The 24,954-nt window shown below is 41.5% G+C and overlaps 2 protein-coding genes across 2 annotated transcripts; both read left to right on the top strand.

Moving 5' to 3' along the window:
* Window positions 1-336: 336 nt before the first annotated feature.
* ptger1a (prostaglandin E receptor 1a (subtype EP1)) lies at window positions 337-5,989 on the top strand. The gene is made up of 3 exons (XM_058639683.1): window positions 337-741; window positions 2,053-2,963; window positions 5,031-5,989. The coding sequence occupies exons 2-3, from the start codon at window positions 2,094-2,096 to the stop codon at window positions 5,298-5,300; spliced, it is 1,140 nt and encodes a 379-aa protein (XP_058495666.1). The 5' UTR covers window positions 337-741; window positions 2,053-2,093; the 3' UTR covers window positions 5,301-5,989.
* A 3,573-nt stretch (window positions 5,990-9,562) lies between these two features.
* Window positions 9,563-22,975, top strand: ilf3a (interleukin enhancer binding factor 3a). The gene is made up of 20 exons (XM_058640551.1): window positions 9,563-9,680; window positions 9,974-10,106; window positions 11,247-11,358; window positions 11,680-11,870; window positions 11,997-12,165; window positions 12,696-12,849; window positions 15,032-15,123; window positions 15,612-15,707; window positions 16,916-17,027; window positions 17,114-17,211; window positions 17,293-17,401; window positions 17,504-17,638; window positions 18,949-19,139; window positions 19,241-19,351; window positions 19,442-19,573; window positions 20,704-20,865; window positions 20,957-21,086; window positions 21,173-21,211; window positions 21,977-22,321; window positions 22,412-22,975. Exons 2-20 carry the CDS (start codon window positions 9,997-9,999, stop codon window positions 22,537-22,539), a joined length of 2,616 nt encoding a protein of 871 aa, XP_058496534.1. The 5' UTR covers window positions 9,563-9,680; window positions 9,974-9,996; the 3' UTR covers window positions 22,540-22,975.
* Window positions 22,976-24,954: the final 1,979 nt, after the last annotated feature.

The raw sequence follows: 24,954 nt of genomic DNA, 5'->3' as shown, positions 1-24,954 counted from the left end.
GTTTTGTAAAAAAATTTACTTCATTAAATTTAAAACAAAAACAAAAAGAAGGGAAGTTTCTTGTTGTTTATATGTTATTATGCTTCTGGAGCTCAAAGTGTGCTGTATATGGCCCCTGAATTATGAATAATGAGTTTGGCACCCCTCATCCCTGGTCTAAATACTGGCGTGATAACTGAAATCATGGATAAACAGATGTGCTGTCCACACAGTGTGCTCCAACCCACAGATAAAGAAAGAAAAACAGGCATGATTTGAGATAATTTCTTGGAAACGTAGGTGACACACACATAAAGTGAGTAAAAGGACAGCGACGTGTGGATGTAAACAGAAGGACGCACAGGAGGACGCGCAGGAGGAGCGGCGCTCACAGCAGCAGCAGCAGCAGCAGAGACGCCCTCACACACTGAAGGCGGACAGACGCGCTATAAAAAAAATCCCCAGTCTGTGTTTGAGTGTCAGTGGTGGATCCTTCAGTCCTTTACAGCCCGCCAGTCAACATGCAGCTGCAGACGCAGCAGCAGACGCACGGACTCGCGCGCCATGGGAACTAACCCGACACGGACAGCGACGCGCTGCGCTTTCTCACCGGGAATCATGATTCTTTTCCAGACGTTTTCTCAGCGGCTTGTTGTGCATCGTCTCTGCTGAAACTCTGTGGACTATCAGTGACACGAGGAAAACTGTGTCTGTGTTTGATGTTCAGCTGAACTGAGCAGGATAACGGAGCTCTATGCGGTGGTGAGTCTGCTATAAAAGTGACTAATAATGACTTAACCAGGACATAAAGTAACTTTTCTACTACTTAAGACATATCTTAATAGAAAAAATATAATCATTTATTCGTTCCGTTTATGTTTTACTGACACATTAACCTGTTATAATGATCTTTAAAAAAGCCTTTTTAATGTTTTTCCCCACTCTTAAAACCAATAAAAGTATACAGCATATAGTCCAGGAGAGACTGTTCAAGCACAGTAACCTTTCCTTTCTCCTTTTATCCCACAAAAATATCGTTAAAGCAGCTGTTTTCCAAATCACACACATTATTAACATTATTCTTCATTATTATTATTATGTTAAATCAATCAATAACCTCTCCTGCTCTCTAGGAAACATATGAGCTGTATGATGAGCTGAGAAAGCAAACACTTGTGTTTCATGATGAAAGATTCAAATATTGCCCACTTCCAGGGATCTTTTTTGTTCTGGGAGGACTGTGCTCTCTTGTGTTTTGACCTTGAGCCAAAAACCGACCCAAGTGATGAAACGCCACACTGCAGCACGATGACAGCTGCTGTTAACTGACATGTCTTCATTTGTGTGGTTGCTGAAACATGTTCTCCTCCGCTTGTTTGTGATGCCACGCTCCTGGTCCAGTTCAGCTAGAACGGAACTGCTATAAACTGAAAAAGATTCAGGCAAAAAACTTAACATTCATCTCATAAAGCAGCTGCAGTGAACCTTCGTGGTTCAGCTTTCTAGAGTCTAGTGGAAAGATGAACAGGTTCTTTTCCTAAAGTTTTGGACTTATTTGGTGTTTTGATGAAGGCGGTGAAGAGCACTGAGTCACTCGTCCAAAATAACAACCATTTTTCTTCATGGACAGCATCTCCTGATGATAAAATCTGTCATCGGTGTTTGTTTTAGGTGAAATCCAGTGACTGTGGTGATTCACAATATGGTTACACAATTAATCATGTCCAAATGAATTCTCATTTGAACTATTAAATAAAATTGGACTATTTTATTGTCAGAGGTTGTTTGCAACACAGTCGCAGCTCTTGTGAAAGCTTTTTTTATTGTTTTCTGTTCTATACCAATTAAATAATGCAATTAATACACGCTGAAATCTTTATATATGTGATACATGCTCAGCCTTGCTTTAAGATGTAGTTGTTTTTTAATGCTGTATCACGTAGTGAAGCATCATCATGTTTTAAATCTAACTTAATAACTCATCAAACTGCTCTGTTATATATTTCCAGTTCTATGTTGATCCACTTTCTCGGTCATTTCCATGTCTGATCTGCCTCCTCTTTTCTTCTGCAGCCTCCCTTAACTATGGACCTCGTGGCCTTCAGGGTTCAGTGATGTTAGCTCTGAGTCACTACAACTCCTCAACCTCCCCACTCCTCCCTCATCCCTCTAACGACAGTGGAGGGAAGGCGGAGGCCCGCGTGGCCGTCGAAGGGCTGTCGCAGCAGGGGAACTTCACCTTGGTGCAGCCCACCACCGGTGGCATCATTGTCGTCATATTGCCCATGACTCTGGGCATCATCTCCAACATTGTGGCCCTCTTTATCCTGGCCAATGCCTACTGTCTCCAGCGCCGGCGCTCCAAAGCCACGTTCCTCCTGTTTGCCACCTCGCTCGTGGTCACAGATTTCATTGGACACGTGATCCCCGGGGCCCTGGTTCTCCGTCTCTATCTCCATGGAGGTGTTCGCCCGGAGGACTTTTACACCTCTGATGGTATGTGTCAGTTTCTGGGTGGCAGCATGGTGTTTTTCGGCCTGTGCCCTCTCTTCATGGGCTGTGCCATGGCTGCCGAGCGCTGCCTGGGGGTCACTAGGCCGCTGTTGCATTCGTCCCTGGTCACGAAAACGCGCACAAAGATCTGCCTGTCGGGCATCTGGCTGGCAGCTCTGTGTGTGGCCATGCTGCCCTGCTTTCAGCTGGGCTCTTACGCCTACCAGGACCCAGGAACCTGGTGTTTCATCAAAGTGCTCAGTGACACTGAGGAGGTGGACGTGGCCTTTGTGGTGCTGTTCTCTGGACTCGGTCTGACCTCATTAGCTGTGGCACTCGTGTGTAACACAATCAGTGGACTGACGCTGGTGCTGGCCCGGCTCAGGAGGAAGCCGGGCTCGCATCACTCCGCCAGGTCCCACGACATAGAGATGGTTGTGCAGCTGGTGGGCATCATGGTGACCTCGTGCATCTGCTGGAGCCCTCTGCTGGTGAGTGTCTGGAAGTGCAGCAAGAGGGAATCATATAAGGTCATAATGAAATGTTAGGTGGACTCACCCCTGAGTGCCCTCTGTCCATTTACAGTTGACAAAAAAAAAACATGAAAAATACCCACTTAAAGTATATAAAGTAAAAGCAAGCCCACACTAATCCATCTCAGTGGGCCGTGTGTGCAGGCGGGTGTCAGCGTTACAGCACTCACTGTCTGAAACATCAAGTTCAAGGTCTCTCCAAAACCCACTTCTCTCAAATTCAAGGACCGAGCAAAGCATAGTTTGAGACGTGGATCAAGGTTAATTACTGTAATAACAGCTGAAAGAAGACAGGAGACACACATGCAGACACGTAGTCTTTTACTGACCGTAAGTAAGGATTTAAAAAAAAAAAAAACTGGAGTAATTGAAAACACCTGTTCAGAGTCTTTAAGATTTTTGTACTTTTTGGGGTAATAACACTACAGGCCAATTTCACACTAGATATTTTGGCACAGTACAGTGGGGGGAAAGCACACGTGTTCCTGATAACATTAATGATGATGAATTGATTAATTACACTATTTACACCTTTTGCTTTTCCAGCTGACACATGTCAAACCTGGCTACCATGCACGGGAAAGGCCTTTTTCTTGTGTCTGTCTAATATAATATCACCGGTGTAAGATTTTTTTTACTTCACACTTTTTGGCAGACATTTGTGATACAAGCCTTTTACACACTCGATATTTTTGGCACGACAGCGTCAGAAAAAGCCCAGGTGTTCCTGATAACATAAACAATGGCTCCGCTTGTTAATTTCCCCTCGTGTCAGAAACGTCTGCCATTGAAAATACCTTTTCTTTGAGTCTTTTCTTGGATTATGTCACTTAATACAAGTCAAATGAGCAACAGATTCAGAGTATTGGAGTGTTTTTGTGCTGTAGCTGGATCCAAGGCCTCCTCCGCTCACGTAATCGTTTCCTTCTCATGGATTCGGACTCGCCACATGACTTTACTTCACAAACAATTTGTTCACAAAAAGCAAAAGTAATAAATACCGATCGATTTACAAATAAATAAAATTGTACCGCTTGCAAATATTGATAAGACACATAATGCTTTCAGCGTGCACTCAGCAGGAAGAGACACACAATGACGACAAACTGCTGTGTCACCAGAATCCATGCCAAAATAAACGTGATCCCTTTTCACATTAAATCACCATCTGCTGGGCGCACGATCGGTTCTGCGCGTTCCTCTCTGCGGCTGCTCCACACGCAGGCACATTTCACCTCATCAGTGCAGAGATTTCACACTTTAGCTCGGGCGGTTGAGGGTTAGATACCCAGCTCCTTCTCCCAGAGTGTGTTTGAACCTGTAGCTGCTCCTGATGCTGTGTCGTATCAGGATAGAGATTTGCACATTTACCCTTAAAACAACCTTTTATTAATAAAAGTACATCCAAATTGACACTAATAAATCTTGGTATACGTATTTGTTATTGTGCTATTTTATTATTACTTGGTATCAAAACCACATTGGGATCAAATAACACAGACATTAACCATTAGAGTACATTTGGGCTTAACCTGAAACAGGCCCTCGCTAAATGACTCGTCAGGTCAAGGTACAGTCAAGCCCCGACTCTGACGGAGCAGGAGGGAATGATTCTGAATATTGTCAGTGAATTTGATATTTTTGAATGACCTTCAGTTAATGAAATAATATTTTTTTTGGAAAATACTGGTGTATGTTTGACCCAGAGAATAGCTAAATGTGATTGTGAAATGTGAAGAGTCACTTAAAAGGTTTAAATATGTTTTTATAAATGCACAATTGCTATAAAATGCAAACTTTTTGACCTTATAATTAGTCTTTAATATGTATTTAATGCATATTAAACAGGAGCCACCATCTTGCTGTGACATCCTGAATTAGAGTTAGTAGAATTAGTAGAATTCACTTGAAAAATTTATTGTTTTCAATCGTATTTTAACCTGTTTGTGGACTCATTTATTCATATGTTTACAAGCAACGTTTTCACCCCTAATATTTACCCACATGTGTGTTTCATGGGTGCAGATCTTTGGCCTGATGTCAGTGATCCGCTCCTACATGGGAGCCATGGGGGACGACCTGTCCAGCTACAAAACCCTGATGGTGATGGGCGTGAGGCTGGCCACGTGGAACCAGATCCTCGACCCCTGGGTCTACATACTGCTGCGACGCACCGTCCTCCGCAAAATCTACCTCATCGCTAAGTGCCAAGCGGGCCTGAGGGGCAGCATGTTAGGCCGCTGGGAGCCCACCTCCTTCCCCAGCTCAGACAAGAAGGACGTCAACCATCTGTGACGTCTGAAGAACCGGAGTGAAATTAACATAAGCGGATGTACTTTGCCTCCAGGTCGTTGGGGGCATTTGGGGGCAAAGTGAAGCAGTTTTAAATATTTTAAAATTTGACATTTGTTGATTGATCTACAGTCATTAATTCTCTGTTCATACACCATCAAAGTTTACCTTTACAAATGGAAGCTAGCTAATGCTGTGATTTTGCACAAAGATATCACAAACGTCAAACTGTTTACTCGTAATAAGTGAACATTCCCTTGTGTTTAGTATATTTCTCATTTTGGAGGCAGTATTAATCTGACTGCAGAGAGGGGGCGAAAAAGCAGTGAATACTATTTGATTTTTGTTTCTCAACCTAATTTTCTCCAGGTTTTAAAAGCACAGTGACTTGTTCTTTACATTAGAACTGAGCTTTATCATTGTATCCACTAGAGGGAGCTCCACAGTAAACCCATCAGTATTACAAGAGTGTGTAATTATTCTGCTGAATGTACTTCATAAAGGAATGTTATTATTCAAATACTGTGGAGTTTGTGAATGTTTCAATATCATGTGATTATACAGTTTTTTTTAAAAATAATTTTATAAGTTAATACTTGAACTGTACCCTCGATTTGTTGAGGACTTGTAAATATGTTTGATTGTAAGTAAGACGATGCAATGTGACGTTTACAAATACATTTTATCCTGAATGTTTTTGAGTTTTGACTCATTCTCTTTCATGTGATTTTCTGAACATTAGGATATGTTGGCCTGGTTTTCTCTGGGATGTGTAATTGTTAGTCCAAACTCCAAGTTTTTTATTTATTATATTGATGTTAAAGATAAATTATATAGGCCAGAAAAAAACCCCAATGCACAAATAATGTTAAATATTATTGAACCACATCACGATACATTAATATGTAGAACTGCAGGCTACTGACATCATCAAAATGACAATAACAGAACAGTATGCACGCAGTAGCCCCTTTATTAGGTACACAGGACACCTTATAAAATAGCAATAGTGGCACCAGGTGATGTCCTCTTGTTGTAACATGCTGTTACTTTGTTGCCTTTCTATCATTTCAAAGCAGTCTGGTCATTCTCCTCTGACCTCTGGCATCAACAAGGCATTTCCACTGATTATCTTCTCCTTTTAGCACCATTTTCTGTAATCTCTGGAGAGAATCACAGCAGATCAGCAGTTTCTGAAATACTCTGATTACCAGCTTGTTTGGCACCAACAACAATGCCCTGTTCAAAGTCAAGTCACTTAAATCACCCTTCTTTGCCTGTCTTGACCTTGGCTGTGGCGTTAAAGAGCAGATGAAGAACAGGTGTATCTAATACAGTGGTTAGTGAGTGTATACTCTGGGAAAACAAATATGGTTGTTGATTAAATAAAGGCAAATGTTACATTAAATTAGATGGATTTAGTTGCTTGATGTCAGTACAGATTCTCATTCGTCCAGTTCTCCAAAAGTCATTGAATCCTCTTCCATGTCCCTTCTCCAGCTGTTTTAAGGCCTTCCTCTCTTTTGTCTGCCCTGTGGATTCCAGGTTAGGGGCTGGTGTGTAATGCTGCATGGCGGCTTCCTAAGTGTGTGCCCTATCCAGGACCATTTCCTCCTGCTCTGTCCCACAGCTCATGGTTGCTCATCAGGTCTGACCACTGGATTTTAAAGATTCTTCTCAGACAGGTGTTTATGAAGGTTTGTATCCTGTGCTGTGTTGCTAATTCCACCCAACCTGCACCTACAGTAGGTTACACTGTGAGAGGACACAGACCTTCTGAATGAGTGGGTAACACATTGACGCACTGAAACTTAGGGCAGAACATCCAATAGAGAAACTGACATCACTTTTGCCTCGTGTGACTGTAGGACACGGCTATACAATTACAAACTCAGTTGGGCCACATTTTTTAAAGCAAGAAATTTTGCTTTTTTGGGGCCTTTTCCACAGCTGGTAAGGAGCAGGTGATGACAAATGGATGTAGGGCATTGATTTCCATGGTGAAACGTGCAGGAAAAAATAATAAAACAAAGAACTATACCTGAACAGAATCTGGAGGTACTGGCAATAACGTTTTCCACTTTACATTATTAGCAGTAACTATTGATTCTCCTCTGTATATGCTGTATGTTTTAACATAGTAATGGAAAAAAAAACTGCCAAATTGCTCTGTGTTTAAACGGAAGTTTAATTCCTCACACCAACATTCAAGACTGAAGAAGCCTCTTTGATGGGAAGTGAAACAAACGTCTTCAAGAAATCTACAAGTCCAGTTGTGATAGAGTCAATAACCCTTTGGAGATTTCTGCTGCTTCCAATGTTTCCACAGTCACGAGTGAAAGAGATTGAGGCGTACAGACGCCAAGTGAGTGTCCTTCACACGATCCTTCAAACTGTGAAGCAGCCAGGTCACCGTCAGGGTGAAGGAAACATGCACATAGATGTTATATTTCTTGTCAACACTGACAAGCACCAGAGCAAAGAGTAGATCTAGACCCTCTGAGAGAAACAGTCAAATAATATGGAAAAGCTATAGTCTGCCGAGTGTGACTCACTTGGCAGTAGAATGAAAAAAGCCAGTGTCGAGTGTCATTACAGCGCAGAAGAGTCAATGTCTTTGGATAAAGTTTGTGTCCAACAAACAGCTTTGACCAGACCACATTCTGACAGACGATTATACAGAGAAGTTTTGTGGCGAGTGAGTTAATAGCTAAAAGCTGAAAAGTCACACAGGAGAGAGTTGAGTCTTGCTGCTGCTGCTGCTGCTGCTGCTGCAAGAAACACAAAGTCAAACTCTTCCAAAGTGTCAGTTTGTCTCACAGATCTGTCGCGGAGCTGAATAGTGACATTCAAAAGAAAACGCTGCAGCAACAGTCATAACAAACAACCACCCAGCAAGCCATATTTGTTCATGGAATTTATTACTGCTGAATCCAATACAAGGGAAGGATTACCGTCTTTGCAAGCCATGCATGAGACTATGAAAGATGAGGATTTGTTTGCAAAAGTCTAAAACCATGATTATGGGCTATGAGATCAACTCTAATAATGCGTTGTTGATATATACTGGTGAATTACCATTGCATCCAAGACAAGAGAAAGTGCAGCATAATGGCTTTGTTTAAAAGGATGTGGAGAGGAAATCCCACCAACGGGGTCTTAAACAAATGCTCGGAGGACACAGAGATACTTGACAGAGCTTCTGGATGGAATGCAAGTGATGTTTGCAGATAAGATGGGTGAAACTGCACAGTGTAGCACATCTGTGGTTTTAAGTCATAGTCTTCCAGATCCAGATATGTTTATCTTCCAAGTCCCAGAGGAGAAGAACTGTCTCTTATTTAACCATAATGTCAGAGAGCATATTCACGGCAGTTTACAGTTTGTTGCTAATTTAATTTATAGATGCTTTAACCCTTAGAACACAGAGCATTTTGCCTACTTTTTTTCCATTACTATGTTAAAACATACAGTATATACAGAGGGTATAAAAATGTGCAATATAGAGTGTCTTATATCCTGTTTTTTCCAGCACAACCTAGGCAATCTGATAAAAATAATAATAATGTTCACCCACTATATAAACACACCTGAGCAAAAAGTACTCAAAATGTTTATTTTGTGTGTATTTGTGAAATTTGGAAATACTGTCTATTTTTGTGACTTAATCACAATTATTACTACTTTATATCACTACAAAAAAAGCGATATAAAATTAATCATAACTTTTACTCAACAGCACATAAGTTGAAGAAAAAAAACACATTTTTATAGCCTTAATATGTGACCTATCCAAATCCAATAGAGGGTAAAACTATGCCCTAAATCATGTATTCTGGGAATGTTTCCTTTGAATGTGAACTAAAAAAGATACATAAGAAAATGTCAATATTCTGCTTATTACAAGCAAAACACAGCATATAATTATCTGGAAATCTATTAGCAGCCCGAGTTTACAAACCTGGCTATAGCCACACTGTCAAAATCTCTGGCTCTGGGAAAACTTACTTATATGATAAATGGTAAATATTTCATCTTTGAGACAATATGGGACACCTTTTTTATTATTTTTAAAGGAGGAGAAGGCCACAGATGTTTTACTAACCTAATTGTATCGTTGTTAACCCCCTCAAAAATGTGTGCTTCATACTCGGGAACCTAATGAATAAATACATTGTTGTTTACCTTGCAAGATAAGGGCGTTTTCAACATGTTCGTTCAACGTGTACACTCCGACCCGGTAGGTGGCGGTATGCATCTTTTTAGACTGGGCTTTGACCCGCCATTAAAGACAAAGAAGTAGATGAAAGCAAAAAAAAAAACAGTGGCGTTAGCACCGAAAGGACCATAGTTTTTCCAGCTGTTACTGTTTCTTTGTCAAAGGTGAGTTCCTCCTAACGTTACCGAATAAAATAAGATTGAATTTGCCGCTGTGGCGTGGTGTACGTGGGTGTGTGGCTAACGTGAGCTCCGTGACTCACACCGTTAAGCCGTGATGCACTGCATACGAGAGCTAACTAGCCATCACACAGCAGGTTCCCCGCACAGAGGGCGGCGGAGGGAACTGCGTGAGTGCTGGACAGGTGTTTGCATGTAACACGATACGTATATATATAACGTGACATGTACCCTGCAGTTGCGCACGGGCTAATAAAAGGTTTTCGTTGCTGTTGCAGGCGGTAGCTTCAGTCGTGACAGCATGGCGGCCGCTGCAGCGTCGTGGAGTGAGCACCAGGCGTATAAAGAGCTGCTGTACTGGGACAGTCTGATCCAGGAGGGCCACCGGCTCCTGCCACATGATTTTGATAGGTATTTACACTCACTCACTCTGTGTGTCTCTCTATGTATTATATATAGATAAACAATTTAAATTACAGTGTTTTTGGCGTCCCCCCTCTAATGGTATTAAGGAAAACCAATCGTATTCATATTCCTTATTTCATCCATACTTCAGGTGCACCAAATAATGTATACACCTTTAAGTATCGTGCACAGGAGCACACAATTAATCAATCAGCGACATCTAGTGGTTAGTGGCAGACACGTAGAAGAGAGAAGTCAGTATGTGAATGATTGGGAATCTACTATTTTTAAGTGAAATCATGTTGGATTTTTAATGAGCTGTACTAACTAATCGTATGTACGTCCATGATCTTTTACTCATACTAGTGGGACTTCTGAGGAAACATGGTAAACAAAAACAAAAAAATAGTGTCTCTCACAGCACTGTTGAATACAAAAATAACTTGGTCAGTAGGAGAGGAACACACACTGAGATATATGTGCATGAGAAAGAGAGATCTTTTTAAATTATCTTTTTTAAGAAATTGTAGCATTGACTCTTAATCTTTTAAGAGATAATTACAAGCAATTTGTTTCCATTAGGTAAGAGCCCATGTTTGCATCACAATATGTTGGATTAAATGTATCTGTCTAGAACTGTTCAACAGTTTGCATGACAAGCTTCACATTTGGCAGTGACCTACTCAGGGCACCAGTGTGGTGCCGACTTTATAGGGTGTTTAGATGAGAAATGCAAGTGATATTGGTAGATTATTTAGCTTCCGCCCTCACCTGCCTTTGATCTGTATGATAATTACCGTGGCAACCATGGTAGTAAATACCACAATTGAGTGTTCTTTGTTTAAAGAATGTGTCGGAGTGTGTGCAATGTCATTGTCAACTTTGACTTTTTTTGGATAAGAAAATGCAACAAATGTGTGTCTGTAAATCACATACCTGTAGAACAGGTTTCAAACATGGCAGGTGACTCACTAAGGGCACCAGTATGTACACTGCCAACTTTAACATTGGATAAGAAATGCAAGGGAATGGTTATTTATGCTGTTTTACTATTGTTTTTTTATATTTGAAAGCACATGTAACCATTTGACATTCAAAAATACTAAAATGTCGATTGCCTTGTCATAAGTTCCATCCTCTTCTCAGGTACGAGGAGCTGCGTTATTGGTATGACTGCCTGTGCTATGAAGAGGAGCTGCGACAGTACCACGACTATATTGCCGCCGTAGAGGAGATAGAGGATCACCGGCATAATAAGGTTTTTCTTTAATTTGCTAAATCGATTCAGACCTTTTTTAATCTGAGTCTTTTGACACACAAAGACCACGCATCAAGTGTTTCCAATCATTGTTTTGCGCTTTGAAACGTTTTTGTCTTTATTCCTACTGTACAGCTTTACACTATGCATGTACACTATGCAATATGATTCTTAAGTGCACGTCCTATCAGAGGACGTGCACTTGATATTTCTGGTGTGTTCTGTGCCTTTCTTTTTTCCTACATAAACTTGCTTTGGTTCTGTATTTATATATTGATTTAATTTATTTTATTTTTTTGTTTGTTTTTTCCCTCAATTAAGGAGCCTGATTCGACCAAGCTCGTCAAGGGGCCATATGATCGCCATGTGGTAGCCAAACACTCTGAAGTGTATCCCTCCTCAGAGGAGCTGGCAGCGGTGCAGAATGTTGTCTCCAATGTGGAGTGTGCTCTGAAGACCGTGTCTGACCAGATGGACACACCGAAAGACAACAAAGACCCTGAGGCTCAGAGGTAAGTAGGGTCTTCAAATCTCATTAGGCACATGTCCCACTGACTAAAAAGTGCACTCCAGGGCTTTTAAAATATGTTATTATTTCTTTGTTTTGAAATGTGTTTTCTCTCCTTATCTTTTTGAAGTACCAAGTCCAAAGATCCTGTCCTGCGTGGTGTAATGCGGGTTGGACTTGTAGCAAAAGGACTCCTCTTGAAGGGAGACCAGGACCTGGAGCTGGTGCTGCTTTGTTCCAACAGGCCTACATCCACGTTGCTTCAAGAAGTGGCTGAAAGGCTAACTGCAGAGTTAGAGGTAGGAATTCGTACCTGCAGCTGTTAAAAATGATAAATAAAAAGATATAGGCCCCATTCAGAACTGGTATTTGCATCTGTCGTAAAGATCAAAGTGGAGTTAAATGTAAAATGTGCAGTACACGTGGCTCCCATGATCACATGAGATTGGATTTGGCTTAGAGCTGCACAGTTTATAATTTTCAAGCTGAAAATTGCAAGTCACAAAGGCTATAATTTAATCATTCTGTATTTGATTGGTCTTTGTCTATGCCACAAAGCATTACATAAATGTAGAAAAAATATTTATATGCTCAAGTTGCATTAGAACCTAGTCAGAAAAATCATAATTTAATTTTTGAATCCCTTGTGTGGCTTCTCCTGCCCTGTATTCAAATAAACACTGGCGTCATAAACGGAGATCTTTTTTTAACGTATCTCTAGTGACCTGTGTGAAGAGTTAGTTGTCGTACCACTCAGCACGTATGTTAGTACCAAGTCTATACAGGTCATAAAGATGCCGTCCTGACTTGTTGTTTCTCTTTTCCATAGACTATTTCGTCCGGGACGTATACAGTAAGCCAGTGTATGGAGGATGCGGCCATTATTGTAATGAGCACAAAGGAGCCAATCCTGAATCTGACTGTCCATCTGACATCACCTGTTGTCAGGATGGAGCCAGAGAGTGAAACTGCTGAAGAAGAAGGTAGATATGTTGGTGTAGCCTCAGCTACTGTACCACAAGGCTGACTGTGTGTGTCTTCAGTACGCAGACACTGCACTGCTCCACTGATCTGCAACTGTGCTCTGACCCTTCAAATCACCCGCATCATCGTGTGAAACGTCAGTGGAGCTTGTGCAGTGGCTGTTTTCCCCCCGAATGAGGCCAGTGAACAACCAATTCATGTTGGCTCTTCACTCGCTCGTGAGTCCTGTCATTGTTTTTTTTTTTTTGCGACACACTGGCCTTTGCCAGCACCACATTTCCTCTGTAGTCGCTGATGTTGTTAATAACACTGTCTCAGTCATAAAACAACTTTGTCTATTCTTGTTGAATTGTTTTCATGTTTGAAAAGTGAAGGCTTTTTTCAAGAATAACAGGGTAATGCGCGCAATGCATGTACTTGATGCTGAACATGTACAGTTTGGCACCAGCTGCAGCAAAACTGATCAGCAATGAGGAGTGGAGAGAGAGAGAAATAGAGGAGTGTTTTTCGTAGCTTCCGTGTTAATCAGCATGAACTATATTTACACAAGACTACAGGACACAGTGAGTTCTTTCTAATGGACAGCGGGAGTTTGCTTAAGCTCCGCGTACAGAACCATACCAGTGTCAGTGCAGTTTTGGTCCATAGACTACAAGCCACACTGCAGCTGCACATGCAAATGTCCAGTGTGTAATATTTAGCACCTTTATTGTTGTCGATGTTGCAGCTGAATATTCTTACTTCTTACTTCTTCCAAATGAAAATAATTTCACATACATTTTACACACTGGACCTTTTAAGGTCATGACATGATTGTGATCAGGATTTTAGCTTCAAAAGACAGTTTTATTTGATCAAGTGCACAACTCTACTGACTCTGCACGGCTCAGGTACATCGAGATAAAGTCGTTGTAGTCGCAGCTAAACTGTTTGACGAGTCGCATTGTATTATAAGAACAATTTAGACAACTATTGTGTACATTCTACTTCACTAGAGTCAGGTTACATAACTTGGGTACCAATTTTTATAAGTTGAATTAAATCTAATTATGTTTACTGGTTTGTCTGCTATAAGAAATATTAATTTTTAATTATCACTTTCATATGTGTAACTAATGGTTAACAGTTCTACTTAAGATGAATATTAGAGACAGTTATTAACATTTGTCACCAGGTTAATAGTTAACGAAAACGAATGAAAATTTAAATTGAAAAAAACATTTCCTTTATAAAAACTAGATTATAATAAAAACACCTTAATTTGTGGTGTTTACAAAACAAACTACAATTTTAGTGGAAATATGCTTAGTTTTTGTCTTTGCTTTGTCTTTATTTGTTATAATATAAGGACCAAGGGTGCACCTGTGTGACTACTAGGGGTTATGGGTTTTTATTTGTAATAAAAAACCATAAAAACCCACCCCCAGGAAATAAAAGCTAAAACTAATGGAAAAATCCAAAACTTTGTTTGTAGGTATCTTGCAATAACCTTTTCTGCTGATGAGTTTTACAGTTTTTAGTCCGTCTTATCTCTCGTTCACCAGTACATAAGCTGACTTGTGTAAAAGTTGCTGGCGGTAGAGTAGCTGAGCACTGTACGTACTGTTTAAGATTGCGGCTCAAAACTCGCACAAAGCTGGTATGGCTCTTTGTGTTTCCCAGTCTTTGACTTTAAGCCTGTTCGATCAAGTGTTGGAAATAGGCGCTCCATCAATTTTGCTGCAGTTTGGCGCAGACGTGTAGATTTCTTTAAAATGCTTGTGATTTACAACTGACTGCCTTTTAGTTTGTCAAGTTTTTTAGGAATGCTGGACCTTTGACCAACTGGACACACTGTCTCAGGAGGAGGGGAAAGCAGCAAACCCATGCCTGAGCAGCTAAGGGAAAGGGGGCGCTAGACTGACACGGACAACATGCTATACCATGTTGTATGGTTATACCATTGTGTCTTTATGACAGTCTTTTCACTTTCACGTTTACACACTGGTGAGAAGTTAACTGTGGCAGTGACAGGTGACTGTCAGGTTTGTTGGGAGTTGGGATTTAGGTTTTTGGGAACCCCCCCCCACCCCCCTTCCCTGCTGCTGGTTTGTGGAAAGCTGCTTCTCCCTGAGCTGCAAGACAGAGCCAACCCCCTTGGTCAAACTGTACCTCTTTCTTCTTACCCCACCTCGACAATAGAAACGCGAACAGTCAACGATCCGCTGGACGTTCTGGACAGGCAGAAATGCCTTACTGCCTTGGCGTCTCTCCGCCACGCCAAGTGGTTCCAGGTTTGCATTCACGTCCTTATTTGTACATAAGGTTGAACTGTTCCTTTTGAATCATCTTTTTATTTTTCCCTCTATATTTTTAGAGACTTAAACTGTGCTTTAAACTTTCCTTTTTGATGTGTTTTTTTTTATAATCCTTAAATGTCACGCAGTTTAATTGTTTAAGAAAAGGTTGGAGGAGTGATCTGCTGTTTCATACCAATGACAGATTTAAATAAATCATTGGTATGAACACAACATATTAGATTTGTTAAAATGTCGCCTGTACTTTGTAAGAGTGTAGACAAGTGTCTAATACTTCTTATAAATATGAGGTTTAACAGTTGTTGATCTGAAGAAGGCTTGGTTCTTCTGACTGTTCTGTGCTCACCTTTTTTTTTTGTTTTGTTTTGTTTGCGTCCTTTTTGTGAGAACCCAGAAAGCACAGTGGTCAGGTCGCAGTGAAGCCGTCCGCTCCTGAATGAACTGGCTTTTGTTTGTGTCTCTAGGCAAAAGTCAGCAGCCTGAGTTCTGCCGTTATTGTGATCCGCGTCATGAGGGACTTGTGTCACCGTGTTCCCACCTGGACGCCACTCACAGGATGGGTGAGGAAACTGTTGTTAAGTCGGACAAAGTCTTGTATGAATGTTTCTAGCTCTGTCAGCAACCCTGATGTTTTGTTTTTAGACCTGGTATTAACATCTGTTCTGTCGGGGGGGGCTCTGACACCGTTTTGCATCACATGCGTCTGGGCAAGATCATAGCCCATGATTTCCGAAAATATACTATGTCAACTAGTGATATTGGCCCAAGAACTGTTGAGGAATATTTAGATTATTTGGCTCTGTGCATGTCCTCGCACAGAGCGAGACTGAGACACAGATAGACTGCTGCCGTTGTTGCGGGCAGGTGCGCCTGCAGTTATAAAATGAATCGAAACGATAATTAGACTAAAACATTGAAATATGCCAAATCTGATATGTTCATGTACTCAAAACGGACGGAGCAACCTAACGCAGACAAGTTAGCTTACCGTTTTTATATGAAACGCCATGTTTGTAGTCGAGCTGTGAAATGCAAACTGGAGTGTTCTCTGAAGACGCGCTGTTACCTGGGAAACAGGGGTGCTCTCGAAACACCCCCATTAACACTTGGTACATTCCTATAATTATATCTTCTTTTTGTATTGTTTTTAAATAAATCGTCGTCTTTGGGGTTTAAAACAACTGAAAGGTGCATTATGGCTGCCCTAATATGGGATGTGTCCCTCATAGATGGGCGATCGTTGGTCACGTTTGGAGCTGACAGTCATGACAGCTCACACCGCAGTGCTGTGACGTGTTGACATCTGATGGACACATCTGTACAGTCGGACTCATTAAAGGCTCATGCGTTGAATTTTCAGGTCATTTTAAGTGCACAACAGGAAGTGCTTAAGATCTCTCCCACCCGGCTCTAGTCTGGTCTACGTCCGCACCCTGGGATGAGTTTTTCCCATAATCCGCTCGTCCGAAACTCCACCAACTTGCCCGCTGCCACACTCAGAACCTCTAACCCCAGCGTGGTGTGGTGACCGTAGCCCGGCCGCACTCCACACACCGACCTGGTACCAAACTCTTGAATCAGAGAGCGGGAAAACCACACACGACTTGCCGACTTGTGCCACTGGCGTCGATAAATCGGCTTTTCGTGAATGCCTTACTGTGTGGGACTTGATCTCTCAGTTCAGAAGTTAATACCAGGTCTAAATGCGTCGTTATCGGTGCGGCGTCTTCACCAATCGTGTATCCATGCTTCCCTTTTCTCCACACAGCCTCTTGAACTGCTGGTAGAGAAGGCTATTGCTACGTGTGAGAGACCACTGGGAGCTGGAGAAGCGTTCCGCAGGGTGTTTGAGTGCGTTGCCTCTGGAATTCTCCTGCGGGGTGAGCTCGTCAACATCAAGCACAAATGTTCCTATACTGGGTGTGACTTTGTATTGAACTAAACTCTTTCTGTACGTGTGCAACAGACGGCCCTGGAATTAAAGATCCCTGTGAAAAGGAACCGGTCGATGCCACCGAAAAGTTAACTCCGCAGCAGCGCGAGGACATCACACAGAGCGCTCAGGTAACACGAGGCTAAGACAAACAAGCAGACTCCTGATTCTGAAGCCTGGAAAAGCATCCGACTCTGTGTTCTGTTTCTCAGATCGCCTTGAGGCTGTGTGCGTTCGGACAGATGCACAAGGTTGTCGGAAGGGAGTACATACCTGTGAAACCACGGAAATCGTTCGGTGCCAGCAACAGAGAAGACTCAGGTACGTACACACGCAGCAGTCTGCCGTCTTTCCTCATTCCCATGCAGTTCACGGAACCGTTTAATGCTTTGGTGACAAAAGCCTTGTGTTTGTGTCTCGCAGCCCAGATCCCTCCCGCTCTGTCCGTCAGTCTGCCCGCGAAGAGGCCGTACAACGAGCTGGACAGAGACGAGAAGGCGTCGCAGCTCCACGGCAAACCGAGGAAGTTCGCCAAGTTCCAGAAAGGAAGGAAATCATGTCAGTAATGATCATCAGAGGCTGAGCTTTTTTTTACTTGTGTGTAACTGGCAGATGTGAAATGTGAAGATGACCCAAAAAATTAATGTTTTTATTTTCAAATCTGATGACCACTCACTGGTGCACATATGTGTGTCTATTAGTTTTATTTTTTAGCAACATGTAAACTGATCAACCACGTTATTAGTTGGCTGCTCAGTGTCAATCCATCGAAGGAGACAGATGTTGCTTTTCGTCTTGTGTCACCATTTTATCTGCTCTGAAATTTTTAGGTTTTGTCATGATTTTTTATTATTATTTTGATTATTATTATTATTACTATTTTCTGCTAAAATCATTTTAAAAACCATAATGGAGCATGGCTATCACTATAATGGGAGGTGATAGCCTGTATAGATTTAAGTCGTCCTTAAGAAGTTTACTGTAAATAATCATCAATTTAATGTTTGTTTGTTCCAAATGTCATCCTTCCTGTTATCCACGTTACTTGTCATTATTATTTATTTCCCTGTGAAATTGAATACATAACATTTTTCATGAACTGCATTCCTCTGTCACTTTTCTATGGTGGTTTATTATTTGTTCATTTGTGCAAAAAGAAAGAAAATAGAATTTGCAAATAAGGCAAAAAAAAAAAAGATATAATATAATAAAATTTACACTCAACAGCCACTTCTTTAGGTCGTGTGTACCTAATGATGATGATAATAATAATAATAATAATAATAAAGCAGCACCCAGTGTGGTCTGATGGTTTGATATGTTGTGCGTTCAGAGATGGTCTTCAGCACATCTCAGTTCCTGTTCCTGTTCTATCACCTCAAACCAATATCTTCATTCTCCGGCATCAACAAGTTATTTTCACTGATTCCGTTATTTTCCGTAAACCTTACGTATAAGAAAATTCCATCAGATCCGCAGTTTGTGAAATCCTCAGAAGCAGCTCATCTAACGCCTACAACCACGACACGCCGTTCTTCCCCTGATCTGATGCTCGGTTTGACCTTCAGCCGTTCATCTCCACCATGCAGTTGAACTGGAGTGTCTAAAGAAGTGGCCAGTGAGGTTATATTAAGTAATAATAAAAAGATAAAATACAGTCAAAATGTGCACGGCTTGTATTGGATTATCACGCCAAAATTACATTGGGTGGAGTTTTAATGTGTATGAACACACACGTCCATACTATTAGTATTAGAAAAAAAGCCTTTTTCTCAGTGTGCTTAAAAAAGAGATTGCGTTAAATCCATTTTTGGGGAATACAACAAATATTAAAAAGCTTTTCTTTTCTTTTGTCTTTTTATCTGTAGTCACTGAAGACTTCAACATAAACGCAGTGATGCGTCTGAACCAGTACAGACCTGGCCTCGAGTACCGGCTCCTATCTCAGACTGGTCCAGTCCACGAGCCGGTCTTCACCATGGCTGTGGACCTGAACGGGGTCACCTACGAGTCCACTGGGCCTTCCAAACGAGCTGCCAAACTTAACGTGGCCACCAAGGTGAGAGACTTTTCGCTTTTCTTTTCTTTGCTCATCGGTTGTTTCTGTTGTAATTCACGAATGGGCTCCCTCACACGATTTGTAACTTTGGTCATTTACAGGTCCTGCAGGATCTGGGTCTCCCGACAGGCTCAGAAATAAAACAAGAACCCACTGAGGATGTTGAAGGAACGGCGAAGGACACGACTGCAGCCTCGACTACGTCAGAAGATGTATGCACATGCTCTTCTCACTCTGTATCATTGCATTCAAAGCCCTTTTTTTTTTTTAGTACCTAAACAGTTGTTTGGCCACTTGAACAGAGCGGCATGGGGCCCATCTTGACCAAACATGGCAAGAACCCCGTGATGGAGCTGAATGAGAAGCGTCGCAGCCTGAAGTACGAGCTGTCTGCAGAGACGGGAGGCTCCCACGAAAAGTGCTTTGTCATGGAGGTGAGTCGGCACCGCTGTTCTCTGCAGTTGTTCCAGAAAGTTTAACTTATGGCTATAAGTGAGCAGTGAATATAAACAAGGATTTACATTATGAGACCGATGACGAGGTGGAAATTGAAAGGAAGTGGTAACAGAGCTTCCTGTTCACAGCTGATAGTCAAGTTGGAGCCTGTGAGAACTAATCGATAAATGAATGCAGCTGCTTGCATCGTCATTTTGTGCCTGTCTCCAGACTAAAGTGTTTTTTTCCAATAACAAATACAGTCAGTCTCCATTGGAGTGTAGTGTGGACGAAAAACCATAACAGGGTAGTGAGGACATAGACTGATCCTCGGTTGTAGAATCAAATAAGAAAACTCACTAAAGCCTTGTTTCCAATGAGTGGAACGGTTCCATTTGGTGCAGTACGGTACCTTTTTTTTTTTTGCGTTTCCATTAGGAATAGTACTAGGGCTGAAACAATTACTCGATTAATCAATTGCCAAATGAATTGTCAACTATTTTGAGTCTTTTTAATGAATTAATGTGAGTTTTTCTGATTTTTCAGCTTCTTAAATGTGAATATTTTCTGGTTTCTTTGCTCCATGTAACAAAGAAATCATTTAAGACAAGACAACAAGACAACACATTTGAGAACATCGTCCTCTCCAGGTTGGAGAAACACGGATCAACACTTTCTGACATTTTATGGACCAAACGATTAATCGATTAATCGAGAAAATAATTGACAGATTAATCGATTATGAAAATAATCGTTAGTTGCAGCCCTAAATAGTACTAAAATACCCTTCCCTTGGGGTACCTGAGTAAAACGGTACACATGGCTCCACCCACGACAGTCACCTGATTGGCCGACAGAAAAACTTTGCTCCGTAACGTTTTTCTTACGTTAAATTTCGCACAGACGTTAAGCCTAATCTGACGTCTTGTTGAGACAAACGGCCTCAAACCAAGCAGGACAGAAAGAGCTGCTGGACGTCCTCCATTGTTGTCTGTTGTGTCGGGCCTACCAAATAAAGGCTTCACCATTCCAAACCGTGCCGTACCGTGATGGAAACGCAGCATATTAGAAAGTCGGGTATGCAGAGTGTAAAAAGGAAACAAATCTCCTCTTGTTTCCCGTCTCTCAGGTGGAGGTGGACGGGCAGAAATTCAAAGGGAGAGGCTCGAATAAGAAGGAGGCGAAGGCGTACGCTGCCCTCGCTGCTCTGGAGAAGCTGTTCCCGGACGACAGTGGACTGTCGAACCCCAACAGAAACTTCTCAAAGAAGAAGCTCACCTACACCGACATGGTACGGTGTCCAGCTCGTGTTTCTTTGCATGTTTGACGATGATTTTTGTGGCAGTCGGCTCATTCAATTTCTACCGTGTCATGTTCTGCAGCACATCCCAGGTTTCGGGACCATTCGTGGAATTCCTTCAGACTCCGCCTCCCGTGGCTGGGGGGGTCCCCACAGAGGTCGAGGCAGGGGCCGGGGCAAACCGTTCTCTTCGGGGCCGAGCTATAACAACAGTAAGAAAACCACACAAAGAAATCTGCGACATATACTCAATGAGGGAAACTGAACTGAACTCGTTTCTTTCCATTATTTTGAAAAGCCAACTACAGTTATGAGAGCGGCTCTGGCACAGGCTACCGTAAGTATCCACTACTCATCTCTGTGACTGTGAAAGCAAGAGGTTGTCGTGGCGTTTTGTGCGTGTGCCTGAAAAACTGGATAACAACAGGAATGATGCGTCTCCAAATGTCATTAGCACGCAAATAAGCTGCTGCATTTAGCTGTTTTGAGAATTGATTAATGGGTTTCAGTGTTTTGTTTTGTTTTAATAATTAAAACAAGCTTTGTGATTTTTCAGTTTCTTGAATGTTTTCTATTTTCTGGTTTCTTTGCTCCAAATAACAAAGAAATCATGAAAACGGAAAGTGTTGAAGTGGAGTGAATAAATCCACATTCAGTAACATATTTATGTTGTGCTGCTGTTGTGAGGAGCCTAAAGGATTCATGAATGTATTCATCTGTTCGTTGGTTGAAAGGATTTGGCAATTATTTTGGTAATCGTCATTATTTTTAAGCAGAAAAAAATGAAGAAAATATTATTTGGCTCCAGTTTCTCTAATGTTAACATTTGCAGGTATTTCATTATATTCTAGTTTGGATTAAATAAGCTAGTTTCAAGACATTAAACAGTAAATAAATTAGCACGTGTGATTCATTTATGAAACACACTCTATATCTCTTGGTAAAGGCTGGTTTAGCTTTTCAAAAATATCAAATGAAACTCTAATAGTAAATAGAAACTCAATTAAATAGTGGGTTTAGTTCACTTGAAGAATTTTAGCAAACTAAAATGACATTAAACAATGATTTTAAATGTCTTGGGTCTTGTTTTTTTTTTTTTTAGATAAACTCTACGGTAACAACGCAGCCAAAGCCACTGGATCGAGCGATTCAGACAGCAGCGCCGGTTACGGCACCTTTTACCCCGAGAGCAGCAGCATCAGCACCACGTACGCCTGCCCGCCCTCCTCCAACGCAAACCCCGACTCCAGCGACATCAAAGTAGAGAGCTACCAGTCGATGCCGCCCCCTGCTGACCAGGAGAGCCCTTACAGCTACGGCTATGGAGACGAGAAGAAGAAGATGCTGACGCAGAGTTCCAGCGAGGGCCAGGGAGGAAACTACTCCATGTACAGCACAGCTTACCCCAGCTCAGTGACGGGAGGCCAAGTGTATAATAATAATTATGGTGAGTAGCAAGTGGAAATCCGCTGGTTATTAATTGATTAACGCAGAAATGTGAAAGGAAATGACTCGTGGTTGTGATGTTCTTCCTCAGGCTGGGATAGCCAGTCATCCTGGGGGAATCAGCAGGGGTACAACGTGTACCAGGGCTACGAAGGACAAAACCAGAGCTCGTACACCGGGTACAGCAACAGCAACAACAACGACAACATGAATTATTAAAGATGACCCAACCGTGTACAGACTCTCTCCCCTCCCCTTATCCCCTGAATCTGACTGTTCATGTGAAAAGATTTTATCGTTTTAAGATTTTATCGCCTCTGAGCGGGAAAAGGAAATGTGATGTATTTTTTTGCTGTTTCTTTGTTTCCTAACTGTTTACTTTCTCCAGTGAAAAGTAATTTTAGACGACAGATTCGGGTTCTCCCACTTTTCTTTTAACTGATACAGCCCTTATGTGCATGTTGTGAAAAAACAAAACAAAACATGCCCTCATCCAATTCTCTTCCTTGGTTTCTAGTGTTTTTTAAAATTCTAGCATACTGGTCCTGTGTTAGTGTATGGGTTGGATTTAATGCTGCTTGTTGTTTGAACCGATTTGCCCATTTATGTCACAAAGTGTTCTACTAACTCAAAAATAAATGACTCTTACTTTGGAGCCGAGTTTGTGACGGGTACTTTTTTATTTTTTTTTTTTTGATTCAGGAACATGAATAAGGATTTTTAATGGCCGATATTTCAGCACTAACCGTCTGAAGCTGAATACGCCAGCTCAGGACACAGCGGAGCTGCCCCGAGTGGGATTTGAATTATTGCGGGTCAACTTGAGCTTCACTTCAAAATTCCAGGGATATTCCTCACATGTGTGTTACTGAGAAAGTTTTGCAACACCCTGGAGTCGTTGAAATGGCTTCTGTAGCGCAGGCATATGCTTCACATTGTGCTATCACTGTATCATAAAGACGGTCCATATATCCCAGCTATGTGTTTGGCAAAGCCGGGGCTGAGGGTGAATTTAGGTCATAAATAAACAGATGTACTTCACCGGGAGATTGGGAACTCTTTTTGTGTGTTATAGCAGCACATTTGAAGAAAAATATAAGAAATTGCCTGCAAAATATACATAATATAAAAATATATTAATGGAATAGAACTTAGTCCTCAACAAATAAAAACACATGAATGGAGAATATTTTAAGGTGTCACAGATCTGCTTATTCATAAGAGATGGTAGTTTTTGGTCAATATCTGGATATGGACAATATGGTTGGCCCTTTAGCTCACTTTCATTGACCAAAAGCTTTGGAGACTCAACAAACTAATCAATTCAGTTGTCAAAACCAAGTTTCTTTCAGCTACGGCGTCTTTTAACTGGGAAGAGGAAAAGGGAACCACACCCATCACTGGCTTCCCGTCCAATTTAGGCTCGATTTTAAGATGTTATTGGTTGATCTTATAAAGATCTTATATGGACTAGCTCCACCTTATGTATGTTACCTTTCAACTCCAGTCAGAGTGACATGGTCAGCTCACCAGCTTCTCCTGGAGCCGGATGCAAAAGTGAAGGTGACCGAGGCTCTGGAACAAACTGCCAGAGCTGCAACTGACCATTATTTTCATAATCGATTTATCTGTCGATTGTTTTCTTGTATAATCGAGTATAAAATGTCAGAAAACGTTGATCAGTGTTTGTCAAACCTGTAAATAATGATTTTCTCAAATGTCTCGTTTTGTCCACAAACCAAAATGATTCAGTTGAAATGATTTCTTTGTTATTATGGAGCAAAGAAACTGGAAAATATTCACATTTAAGGAGATCTCGTTTCAATCATGAAGAAAGCTTCAGTGCCAACTCACTTAAAGTCTACTGGTATTGTTACTCAGTTTAAATCATTGCTAAAGACCCAAATCTTCTCTTTGGCTTTTAACTCGGATGAATCTGGGCTTCCTGGTTGGACGGGCATGTGGAATGAGAGAATGATGTTGTTTTATCCTGCTTTCATTCACTGACTTCATTGTTTGATGGAGCCTGTAAAGCACTTTGTTTTAAACTATGAATAAAACTATGAATAAATGTCACATTGACATTGACATCCACTTCAGCAGGCTTTGATAGAGAGAGGCCTCATTACTGCCACCCGCAGGTCAGTCAGTGTGTTTTCAGGGGGTTGTCCTCATCGATCCTCCCAAGGAGTTTTGATGTAGCAGTGGTGAGCTGTATATTAGCGTGGATGGAGTTTTAGGGGCTTCATCAGGGCCGGCTCTCGTGGGGCCTATTTATTTATCACTTATTTATGTTTTTTGCTGCTGCACAACACTACACATGCTGTAAAGGGGCTCCATTAAGGGGGTGTTGGATGTAAGCATTTGTCTAGTATGCCTGTGCACAATCACTTCTGTGTTCCTCATAAAGTGGCTGCTGAATACTCAGCAGGCTGTATTTCCTGTTCTCAAATAACCCAAACATGTTTTGTTTTTTTGTTTTTTTTTAACTGAAAGAGGAAAACAAGTGATTAACACTGAAGTGGAACAAGTGGAGTCTGGACAACAGCTATAATAACCCCTGTAGGTCACATGAGGCCCTAATGACCCTCTAGTCCCAAGACTGAGTCAGGGTGTGAGCAACAACCATGTGGC

The sequence above is a fragment of the Solea solea genome, chromosome 10 (assembly GCF_958295425.1).
Source record: "Solea solea chromosome 10, fSolSol10.1, whole genome shotgun sequence".
Taxonomy (NCBI): domain Eukaryota; kingdom Metazoa; phylum Chordata; class Actinopteri; order Pleuronectiformes; family Soleidae; genus Solea; species Solea solea.
This window is presented reverse-complemented; position numbering and strand designations above follow the sequence as displayed.

What these genes read in the sequence shown, in the direction of transcription:
- ptger1a (XM_058639683.1), top strand. Translation starts at nt 2,094, where the DNA reads ATGTTAGCTCTGAGTCACTACAACTCCTCAACCTCCCCACTCCTCCCT. An exon ending in TCTGCTGGAGCCCTCTGCTG is followed by an intron (nt 2,964 to 5,030) that starts GTGAGTGTCTGG and finishes TCATGGGTGCAG; the next exon opens with ATCTTTGGCCTGATGTCAGT.
- ilf3a (XM_058640551.1), top strand. Translation starts at nt 9,997, where the DNA reads ATGGCGGCCGCTGCAGCGTCGTGGAGTGAGCACCAGGCGTATAAAGAG. An exon ending in CAGCAACAGAGAAGACTCAG is followed by an intron (nt 17,402 to 17,503) that starts GTACGTACACAC and finishes TGTGTCTCGCAG; the next exon opens with CCCAGATCCCTCCCGCTCTG. An exon ending in AGCTCACCTACACCGACATG is followed by an intron (nt 20,866 to 20,956) that starts GTACGGTGTCCA and finishes CATGTTCTGCAG; the next exon opens with CACATCCCAGGTTTCGGGAC.